This window comes from Tachypleus tridentatus, chromosome 9 (genome assembly GCF_004210375.1).
Source record: "Tachypleus tridentatus isolate NWPU-2018 chromosome 9, ASM421037v1, whole genome shotgun sequence".
Taxonomy (NCBI): domain Eukaryota; kingdom Metazoa; phylum Arthropoda; class Merostomata; order Xiphosura; family Limulidae; genus Tachypleus; species Tachypleus tridentatus.
The window spans coordinates 100,677,795-100,689,761 of record NC_134833.1 but is presented as its reverse complement, the minus strand read 5'-3'; the positions used below and the strand labels follow the sequence as shown (position 1 = coordinate 100,689,761).

General features: G+C 32.5%; 1 protein-coding gene across 1 annotated transcript; it reads left to right on the top strand.

Annotated features, from left to right (window-relative positions):
* The first annotated feature begins 2,747 nt into the window (after positions 1-2,747).
* Positions 2,748-11,605, top strand: LOC143227207 (epithelial sodium channel subunit alpha-like). Its single transcript, XM_076458696.1, has 5 exons — positions 2,748-4,398; positions 5,029-5,167; positions 6,542-6,729; positions 9,914-10,026; positions 10,922-11,605. Exons 1-5 carry the CDS (start codon positions 4,148-4,150, stop codon positions 11,125-11,127), a joined length of 897 nt encoding a protein of 298 aa, XP_076314811.1. The 5' UTR covers positions 2,748-4,147; the 3' UTR covers positions 11,128-11,605.
* The last annotated feature ends 362 nt before the right edge of the window (positions 11,606-11,967 follow it).

Genomic DNA, 11,967 nt, shown 5'->3' with positions numbered 1-11,967 from the left:
TTGAAAGAGGAGCGAATGAAGAGGTTTTCTTTCATTCATTTTGTGTCATCTCCGTAATGTGTTTTGGTTTGGCTTGTTTTGAATTTCGTGCAAAGCTACACGAGAGCTATCTACGCTAGCCGTCCACAATTTAGTAGTTGAAGGCCAGAGAGAAGGCAGCTAATCATCACCACCCACCGCCAACTCTTGGGCGACTCTTTCACCAACGAAAAGAGGGATTGACCGTCACGTTGTAACGCCCCCACGGCTGAAAGGGCGAGCATGTTTCGTGCAACGGGAATTTGAACGCCCGACCCTGGGATTACGAGTCGAGTGCCTTACCCACCTGGCCATGCCAGGTCGACTGTAATGGGATGCCAAAAGTCTATCTTTAAGCCTAATATTCTTGCGCACTCTAAGATTTTAAGGCCTGTCCACTGTTAGATATTATTCTCTTGTTTTATTCATTGTATATAGTCCATTGCTTTTCTTGAGAAGGTTAACACACTTTATTTCTCATGACTTTTTAATACTAAGCATTTGTAAACTATATGATAAAAAAATTGTCTAAGGATTATAAAGACCCATGATAACTCATGGGTTTAGCACCAAACTGAAACAAGTGCTTGTGATCGCGTTCTGAGTTTAAAATCACGCTTAACATTAAGTTCTATTCATTACATTTTACTTTCCCAAACTAAACTATGTTTATATGTGAATGTGTGTATGCATGAGAGAGAGTAACAATTTTTATTTAAATTAAACCACTAACGCACAACTACAACCTATTAGTAGGCTGAGAGATCTGGTCACCATGTTTGGGTATGAGGTTGCTAAGGCCAACACTATTGAGAAGTATATATAGTATTTCTGACTTAAATCACTATTGAAATTCCTTTTGCTAGCGGTCATACAATATTACACGCTTTAATATGCAAAGTGGCTACTGTGCTGATTTGTAAACCCAAGAATCTATGGGTCACATCCCGTTGCCGCAAAATCGCACATCGCACCTTGGGGATTTAGGAAGATTATAAGTATTTATATTATTAGAGTAAATCAAGAGTTAGCGGTGGAAACTGTTAAATTGCTGTCTTCCTACGTTTCATTTAAATTGTTCTTGAATAGCTTTCTGCAAAAATTCTGAACAGCCAATATACAAAATTTCAGGAATTTTAAGTTATAAAGAGGTCATGTATATTATATCAAAACGATTTTGGAATCTCACCATCTTGTTAGTCCATATTGTCACGTCCGGCCATTCTCTATCTAACAACCATGCATTTTGACAATAGCTCTACAGAATTGTTTCCGTCATAATACTATCAAGTTCAAAGCATACCAATCCTCCCTGTTGGCATACCAATAGCTATCTAGTATATTTGTGACGCTTTTACCGACAAAAATCGCTCTCGGATAATTTTATCTTGTTTCCTTGTATAACTGATATAAACAAAAAAGAAGGAGGATTCGTCTATAGTATGGAAAAGAAATACCTTCGCGCCTGATAAAGACAATGTATTAAAAAAGTAAAAACAAGTTAAGACGTTTGCGGAATACAACAGAAATACCTGCACATACAATTACACATTAATTCCTGTTTCAGTTTTTTTTCTATAACCTATAGTTGTAAACAAGTTTTTATAGGTTGATTGAATCGTTAGTGTTTAAAACACTATTTCTCATCAGCTTTTCCTTTGGCAGACAAACCATTTAATACCAGGATATTTGTATTCGATATTATAAAAGAAATTCCGGATCTTCAAAACATTTTACCTTGGGCTTTTCCTCCTCTTTTCTAGCGGCTTTTAGCGTAATTTTTAGTCCACTTACATAAATTGTTTTTGTGGTTTGAACAACATAAGGAACTCTTCACATTGGATCACAGCTCTTATGTCATAACTACAATAGCGTTTACCCGTAATACTAATGAAAACGAAAACTTTTAAAGATTGCATTAAAAAAACGTTGTGAAGTATATTACTTTAGAGTAGCATTCTTTATTATTACAATATAATCAATATAATTCAGCATTCATTCGAAAAGTGTCAACTGAGAGAAGTGATCGTGTGTCCTTAATGAACATTACACGTCAAAGTGTTTATTTTCTGTCGTCCCGAGTACCACCACACCTTTATAATTCCATTATAATGATATATCGTATAATACACACAGTTTTGTTTACTTTATAACGAGTGGACAATAAACCAAAGTTCAATAAAACGACTAAACTTCTCATAAGTTTGTGCAATAAACAAGATATGTTGAGGTTAAGTCTGGTAATTCATGGTAATAGACATTTTTTTCAATAAATAAACTACAAACTATATATTGAAGTATATTAATGTGATGCTTCAGCATATTAAAATATAATAAATTGAACATCTGAAATCCGATCAATTATATTTACAAGATAGAATGGAACATTAATGTAAAGCACAAGGAGTATATAATAAGAACAATTTCCTTTCTATTCTATAAGTTTCACATGTGCGACAATTCAGAGCTATAGTAAGTAGTCTTCAAGTCTTGTAAAAGTTCTGTTTCAAGTTTTCTTGATCTGAGTTTGATGACAACTAAATGATATTTTTAATTCTTGTCCGTGCTTGATTTAAACTTATTTCATACGTAGATCCTAGCTGTGCTATTCAAAACTTCTAAATAAGTGCCATAAGGATAGAAAAAAAACTAGAATACTGATACATTTTCTATTTAAAAATATTTATCTTTTTTGTTCTAATTTATAATATAACATAAAGATAAGATAAAGTAAAAGAACAACATAGGTAATAAAAGATAATCTAAAGGTTTTGTAAACCTATTCTTTAAGGTTAGGACTATATCTGTACCCTTTATGTCAATGATTCAGAAGGAGATATAAACTTCCAAAGAAACCCTGTTAATATTTGCCAGATGTAACAGTATATCAGTGATACGGTAATAGTGTCACAGCCAGAATACAGGGACACTTTAAGTGTTCTCTTTTTTTTTTTTATAACAGGCCCAGCATGGCTAAGCGTGTTAAGGCGTGCGACTCGTAATCTGAGGGTCGCGGGTTTGCATCCCCTTCGCGCCAAACATGCTCGCCCTTTCAGCCGTGGGGACGTTATAATGTAACGGTCAATCCCACTATTCGTTGGTAAAAGAGTAGCCCAAGAGTTGGCGGTGGGTGGTGATGACTAGCTGCCTTCCCTCTAGTCTTATACTGCTAAATTAGGGACGGCTAGCACAAATAGCCCTCGAGTAGCTTTGTGCGAAATTAAAAAAAAAACTTTGTGTAACTTAAGACGAAACAACTTGTAAAAAAGTCAAAGGAAAAGATTATTCCCTGCGTAAGAAAGCTTATAATGCAAATATTATCTAGTAAAGCTAAACAAAACAAATCAGGTTTTTAGTGTACTACATAAGTGCATGAGAATCAAGCACATGATGTCCCATACTTACTGTATTATACAACTATTAAACCTATGTACATAAGGAGAGATATAAAATATGGCAGAGACAGCTCTTTAAACATATCAATGTGTCTATTAAGGGTCATTTGGATCTATTCTACAATGTGGAATCAAACAATTTTATTGCGTTTTTTCAAACAGTTGTTAGTGTTACAGATTTAACAAGCACAGTGTGACAATATTTTGTGATATGGCTATATATTTGTCAGTACTCAAGCCAGGGATTTCATTGTTTCAACACCTCGGTATACAAAGTCTTGTTCTCCTAGAATCCATCATCATAATGGAGTTAAACTGGAATCGATAAGGTCTAAAAGTTTGAAAGAAATACAGTAAAGAGAATGTTTCTCTTTTCCGAATAAAGTAGTGACCACATTTTAACCAATTATGTGATTAACACGTTTCCTTACATCAATAAGAGCCATGTTAAAACAAGTTTCTCCAGATTTTATACTGCTTAGTTAATATAGTTAGAAGAGCCTTAAATTTTTAAAGTTTTTTTTTCAGTTAAATAATCGTGTGATTATTTTGTAAAATGAGAAAGCAAGTTAGGAATTACATCTAATGATAATTATAACAATAATAAAAACTATTTTCAAATATTGTTCTATGTTCTTAAAAGTTTTCCTTTATCTTTTTGTTGCAAAGAAGTGCAATTTTCAAGAACATTACTGGCTCAGTTTTGGTTTTTGAAACTGGACCTAACAGTAAAAATGACAATTAGAGTAAAACCGTTAGACAGAATTAAGGAACCTGCTCTAAGATTCCGAACCCAGAGAGAACTTTACTGCAATGTAGTCCAAGCCATCAAGGTTTCATACTCACTGTCATGTGTGGTTGCCTGCACTTATTACATGTATCTTGTTTTAAACAACTTCTTTACCTATCCTACGGTTCTCAAGATCTCGATTAACACAGATCGAGAACTGGTTTTCCCAGCTGTAACACTTTGCAACTTGAATCGGTAAGTCAGTTGATGATTTATTCAATATTTAGATAGAATATGAGGACGTGGTTAGTTAATACTTGTTTGTAATTTAAGACAAAGTAACATCCAAGCAACAAATATATATTTCATGCTGTACTAAGCTGAAGTGACGAATAATCCTGGCTTTAAAATAAATGTTCCTAAAATTTGATCGTGGGTTTTATATTTTCCGTTTTTTTATCTGTACAAATTATCTTATTAAAACTGATGAGATATGCCATGGAGACAATATCACGTGTAAATATTAGTTATATGTATAATTTATATTTCCACTTTAAACCGTAATAGAAAACTAATTCTATATTATTTTTTCTATAACAAATACAAATCACATGTTCTGATTATCAATGTTTCTATATCGTATATAATATCTAGAGTTACTTCTAATGCTCTACCTGTTCAATACCTACAGTGTGAAATTCTAATTCTGTTCTTTTAGCTTAAGTTTCTTATAAATTCGTATACTACATTTTAAGTCCTTTATTTTAATTTTACATACGTTTTAGAGCTATGTAGAAGTTATTAACTAAATTAAGCATATCGCATGGTAACAATATCCAAAAGGATCGACCACATTAGTAATTTGTTTTTATTTCTTACCGTTAGCATCGCCTATTCATCACTGCAGTCTCTGTGTAGGCCAGGTAACGTTTCTACTTCCCTACTTACACTATGTGAGTCAATCACAGCGGGCCGAGAAGACGCAAGTTCTGTATTTGGTCCCCCTCAATTTTCAGTATTTACGGTTTGTTTATACATTTTCTAATCCTAAAATTATTTTAAAATGAAGTCTGTATTTCTTGTCCAAAATCTGATACGTGCAATTTAGTCAACGTTTTTTGTCTCAGATTTCGGATTAAGACTTTTGTGTTTGGAACTTACAGTTTATATTATTTTACTTCAACATTTCTTGCTAACGTCATCGAGTTTAGAACTTTCTTATGTGCTTGAATGTTTCGATACATTAATATAATTCATAAAAAACAGGTTTAGCGTTATTCTGATAGGGTTAAAGATAGCATCAAAATATTTGATTTTTTATATTATTAAATCATTAAATCTTGGATTTAAGAAAAATTAAAATCATTAAATCTTGGACTTAAGAAAAAGTAACACATAGTACGATTTCATTCACCAGATTACAACCCTAAACTGAATGTAAAGTATACAATCTGAAATGACAAGAAAAACACTATATTTGTTTCTGTGTAGTCAAGCACAAATTTACACAATGGGCTATCTGTGCTCTGCCCACCACGGATTCTAGCGTTGTAACTCCACAAACATACCGCCGTGCCACTGAAAGGCAATACATTATGTTCCATACAACACATAATGATGCTTAAATAACTTGCTTTATCACAAAGTATAACTTTTGAATATCGAGAACTATATTTTTCATCTTGCCTTTATATTAAATTATGTAAAATTGCTGCATAGTTTTGAAATATTTGAAAAATAGATAAATTAATTCTGAATTTATTTGTTTCTTGCTAAGCACAACGTTATACAGTCCTGTACTCAGAACGGGTATCGGAACCCCGATAAGCCTTCATACTTACCACTATATACAATAAACTATATACAATAAACATTCACTTACACACGTTTAATGATCAGATTGCTCCTAATTTTAAAAATAGTTTCATATTTATAAAGAAGCTATTACAAATCGACGTTGCGTAAACGGTAAAAAAATTAATTTTTGTCTAATTACCAACGAAAATGGGTGTTTATCTGCCAGATAAGTTAAAATTGTTTAGATGATCTGTAATATACCAATATTTATACATAATCTGACATACTGAGGAACTGAAAAGTAACTAGTTGGTTGAGCTGATATGCAGTTCTTTAGGTCTAGCTCAGACGACTAAATCCCTAAAACTTGAAATTTGGTGAGTGATGTAGCGAGACTGAAATAATAGTATTTTCTTTTAGAACATCAATTATTTGATAAGTTGGTTTATTTGACACTGCATTGAACTGTTTTCGATAAATCACATATTTTGAAAAAACTAATTCGTCTTTTATTCTGAACTGCAAATAGTATACGTATTGAAATGTTTATGTTGGACAATAAAGCTATGAAGTATCTCAGTAACATTTCAATTTTTTATAGCCTCGCATCGCTTTCGCCAAATGTTCTGAAGTGAGCAATTCCACGTCGACGGATGCTGATAATCTTCGAAATATTGAGATAGTAAACGTTATGTCATCACTAAATCAGTCATTACGTCACCAGTTGGGTCACCAAGTGGAAAATTTTATTACTAGCTGTATTTTCATGGGAAAAAAATGTTTACATAGGTACGTTTATCTTTTTTATGTTATTTTTTATTAAATTGTTATATCATATATTACGTTAATTTATTTTTTATATTCCATCTATTGTCCGTCTTTTGAGATTCGAAGTGACATATGCATATGTACGTATTTCCTATTATCTCAGTTTTTACTTTTCAGACTGTCATAGTTAGAACAGCTGAACCTCATTTCTTATTACTGTAGAGGCAAGAGGTACTGATGGAAGTCCAGAGGCCACCAGTCATTTATTAATAGGAAATACAGTGAGTTTTGGTATGGTGAAAGGACCCATAGAAAAAATGAGACCCCCCTTAAGGAAAAAGCATGCTGCTAAGGTCACAGGTTGTAGTGGAGAGTCTGTGACCACACGTATTTAATATAAAATATAGTACAACTCATCATTCTAAATTAGTATTCGCTCCCACGTAGATAATTTATAGTACTAAAATCGCCTTGTACTTGCAATATCTTGACTGAAATGTCGCAAAGATGTTTTTCCTTCTAATGCAAATAATTTGCAATAAGATAAAGAAAAATAAATCCTCCAGTGTTGCTAAGGAAAACTTGAATCACTTTCTTAATTATTACATCCAAATATCCAAGCCACTGCTTAGCATATTTGGACTCATAACCTAACAGAACTTTGCTTGATGCTTTGTCTTCAAGTTCCAACTCTTCACCAATGTAGGTTTTCTACCAAGGCAGCTCAGTGAATACGTGACAGTTATAGCTGAGCTGCGACTGATTTTAGCTGTGAAACTAAAAAAAAAGAGGAGCTATTCATTGAGCAGCGTTCAAGTCTCAGAAAAAAAAGGGAGTTCAGAAAACTTAGGTATTTCTAAACTTGTCTGTGTTACTTACAGGGAGCTGCGTATTCCACAGTGTTGACCACATTTCATGATGCTATTTTCATGAATAAGTTCTTAGAAAGTCTGCCAAACAAAGTAGAGGGTGAGCTCAAAGCATCAGATGGCCACACTTCAATTAATCCTAAATTATTCAAATTTCGAGTATCTCCTAGGCTAATTACGAACACATCATAATGTCCCAATAAAACTACACTAGACACCAATGTTTCAGCTTGGCTTTGAATCAATGTTGGGTCTAACCAAAAGGGATGGAGCTCAACTGGTTTGTGTGTTGAGGGTTGGTAGTTAATACAGTTAATATAAGAATGAGTTGTATGTGTTATGTGACAATAAAGGCATGTGGGAGAAGTTTCTAATGATACTGAAGAAATCAGAACGTTGTCTACCTTGAAATGGAACATGCTTTCCACTTGACGTACCATTCTGACCAACTGACATAAAGTTCAGTCTGGTGAATAGTAAATGACTATATATGAGTATAAAAGTCCATCTATGGTTTCCTCTTTATGATGCAACACTCCCTAATATTAACTCAGTCGGACTTAGCTAAAGTAAATGAGATAATTAGGAACAAATACCATTAGAGATTACCTAAGAACATACCCCGCTGAGTTTCTAGATGTTTTGTTTTAACTGTATTTTTTTCAAATTAAAGTGATTTTTCATGTATGAGGCATGATAAAGTAGTATTACAAAATAAATTGTTTTGCTTGAATTATTCAAGATAAAATACGCCTTTGTAAATCCGAAATTTTCTAGCAAGCTAAAACAAATATATGTTTGTAGAACTAGAATTGTTTTAGATGTATTAAATATGATAAAAATATTTATTTATCAAACTGAAACTAAACTATATGTTAGCTATGATAAAATACATATATATAAAACTGAAATTATGTGTTGGCGATGATAAAATATGTCTTTATAAAACTAAACTATGTGTTAGCCATGATAAGATATGCTATTAGAAAACTAAAAGTATTTTACATATGTTAGCTATTGTAGAAATATATCTTCCCTAAAAGTTAACTAATTATAAAGAATAAAATAGTTATTTTGTTCAGTAAGATTTTATTGAAAACCTTTGTTGAAGGTTTGTGTTTGATAACTTTTCCTATGTACATACGCTATATTGTCTGGCTTAAGAACACAATACTATTGATCCACTGCTATTTTGAGTTTTTCATTTTATTTTTGTTATTTCAATAGTTTTAAAGTTATTAGTATCAAGGGCAGAAGAATCGTGGAATGTGAAATGATCCATGTGTTTTTCTGCTTTTAGTTTAGAAAAAACACATTTCTTGATCAACAAAATGTTTCGCACGTGCATGCCACACATATAGTCCAAGCAAAGTGTAAACAACTCTCTTTAAAATGTTTAAAGTGACAAGTTATTATTAAGCTAATCGTTTATTGCTAAGGATTAATATTCTCTTTTGTGTGTTTTAACTGTTCCACAGAATATTTTACTGAAAAATTACTTAAGATAGCATAAATGATTCCGCTAGTAGTATCGCTTATGTATAGGGTTAGGTACTCTTTATGCCTTCCATATCTTTACTCATGGAATGACCAAGTGAAGTGGGTAAAAAATGTGTTTTGATAGAGGGGATACTATTTGCTAAGTATACAGAGATTAAGGTCTGGCATGACTTAGTGAATAATGATCTAATCTCTTCTCCGAATATGCTCGATCTTTTAGTCGTGGAAATGCTATAGTCAATCCCATCATTTGTTGGTAAAAAGTAGCCTAACAGTTAGCAGTAGGTAGTGCTGCATAGCTGTCTTCCCTCTAGTCTGTCACTTCACAATAAGAGAAAGCTATTACAGAAAGCCCTTTAGTATATTTGCGCGAAATTCAACAAACAAACAATAATTAATTAGCTTAGCTTCATTGAGATTTTCCCGAAATTTTGACAGAAACTCTTACTTAAAACTTGCACCTGAGATAGGACTCTCAAGAACAAACTAGTAATATTCGCTTCTTTCTTATACACTCGTCCTGGTTGAACATTTCTTTTGTTTATTGCAGATAAATAAAACATTTGCAATTCATATTATGTCCCGATTATCTCCTTCAATACAATCAGGTTAAATTATTTAATAATTTTAATGCTGAAACTCTATTTAAAGCAGTTAATATTATTACACGAAGATGAATAGTACATTTGAGAATACCCCAAACCTGCCAAGTGTAATAACTTGATGAAACGATTCATAATCAGCACGTATGTGTCTCGTTTTTTTAATTTCATTTTAAGTGGGTAGTTATATGAAGTTAAAACACAATATTAATTAACTTTTTATTTTATTTACAGCAACTTTACAACTACCATCAACATCCTCTATGGCAACTGTTACACATTCAATTCATTTGTGGACCATCCTCACGAAGAAACACCTTTCAAAGCAATTGGGGGAAGCTTAGCAGGTATGAGAGCACATGGTTTTGTTTGTTTTTGCTTTGTCGATTTTCACGCAAAACAGCTTGAAAGCTATATGCGCCAGCCGTCCCTCGTTTGGAAGTAACAAACTCTAGAACTTCAGCTAGTTAACATTGCCTATCGCTTATTCTTTGGGTGTTATTTACCAATGAATAGTTGGATTGAGCATAACATTATAACGCTTCCACAGCTGAAAAGAATGACTGCAGATTGCGAGTCAAGCGTCCCAACCACTAGCTCACGCTAGGCCATTAGAATAAATATGTAAATTTATATACAATGTATTCTTCATCAAGGAATCTCTAAAATCATCTTCCAAACCTTAAAGGACTAATTTTTAAAAAAGAAAACACGAAGTATTGACTTTATATCCAGCGATATAAACCATAGAGTTATATTATACCCATGATTTATTCAGTTGGGTAAAACTATATTAAGGGCATAATTCAAGAGTATAACTTTACAAAGAATCTAATCCCGCAACGGAATAGTTCATTGTTATAGCTCTGTGAATTATTCTGTCGTTGGATTAGATTTTTTGTAGAGATATACTCTTAAATTATGCTATTATAGAGTTATACTCTTAAATTGCTCTGCTGTAAGATTAACAACAATTCTCCAAGAACATAACGATCTACAGTTTTATTATGCTTTTCCTTATACTTTATAAAATAAATAAATTATGATAATTATTCTATTTCCGCGCGATTTCTTTCTTCTTGCTCAAAAAATTTGGTTTTCTATTTAGTTCTTCATGATTTTGGTTTTTGTCACTTCTACATGTTTCATTGTGTAGATTTTACATTTTGTTTAAATGAAATATTATATTTAGTTGATGGTTTTTATTTCGGTTTGATGCTAACACTTGTGTTTCTTCTGCAGGTCTCCACGTTGAACTTAATCTAGAAAACTGGGAACGCATCACTGAATATTCTGAAGCTAGAGGGGCTAGAGTCGTCATTCACTCGCCCTATATAACACCGAATATAGCAAATGATGGATTTGACATCATGCCCGGAACTCTAACATCTGTTGGTGTCGATCAGGAAAGTGAGATTGTAAAATTTCAAAGTGTTCTCAGAACCTGATCTGTTGAGCTAAACCATCCCTAATATATTAACCCAATGTTTCGAACATTCATTGTTTTGATCTCTTAACGGGGTATATTTACGTATAATCAAAGATTTGGGCGTAAGTTCAAAAATCCTGAGAATTCTTCTGGAATTAAATTATACCATCTTAAATATATATAAATGTGTTTATGTAGTTGTTTATTACAAAGTTTAGAGCATATTCCCTTTTATTAACTACGTGTATTACTTGTTCTATTGCTTGGTTTTCTTTTCAACAAGAAATCAGAAATAAATATTCTTTGACAGACTCTTTAGGCACAGTATTCATTTTGAAATTTAAGCGTTCGAAACGTCATTCTCTGCATTTGTGTTTCTTCAACTGGCAGTTTGTCTATATAACTAACTTTCATCAGAAATAAATACTTTAATGAGAAAAATATGTTCCCAGCGCTCTTTAAGTTACTGACCCTAACCTAAGAAGGAGTTGTTGCTCCAGATATTGGGAAAATAAAGGTGAAATAACTATTTGGTTCTGTTTTATCATATATCTTGTTTATGTAGTACAGTCATGAGTAACGTTTTAATTAATCCTCTCTATATACAATTTTTATCTAGTACAGTCATGAGTAACGTTTTAATTAATCCTCTCTATATACAATTTTTATCTAGTACAGTCATGAGTAACGTTTTAATTAATCCTCTCTATATACATTGTTTATGTAGTACAGTCATGAGTAACGTTTTAATTAATCCTCTCTATATACATTGTTTATGTAGTACAGTCATGAGTAACGTTTTAATTAATCTTCTCTCTCTCTCATATATATAAAAATTGATTCCCTTAGCAGCTGAAAA

Coding starts and splice junctions, on each gene's coding strand:
- LOC143227207 (XM_076458696.1), top strand. CDS start 4,148: ATGACAATTAGAGTAAAACCGTTAGACAGAATTAAGGAACCTGCTCTA. Junction 4,399..5,028: donor ACACTTTGCAACTTGAATCG/GTAAGTCAGTTG, acceptor TCTTACCGTTAG/CATCGCCTATTCATCACTGC. Junction 10,027..10,921: donor AATTGGGGGAAGCTTAGCAG/GTATGAGAGCAC, acceptor TTTCTTCTGCAG/GTCTCCACGTTGAACTTAAT.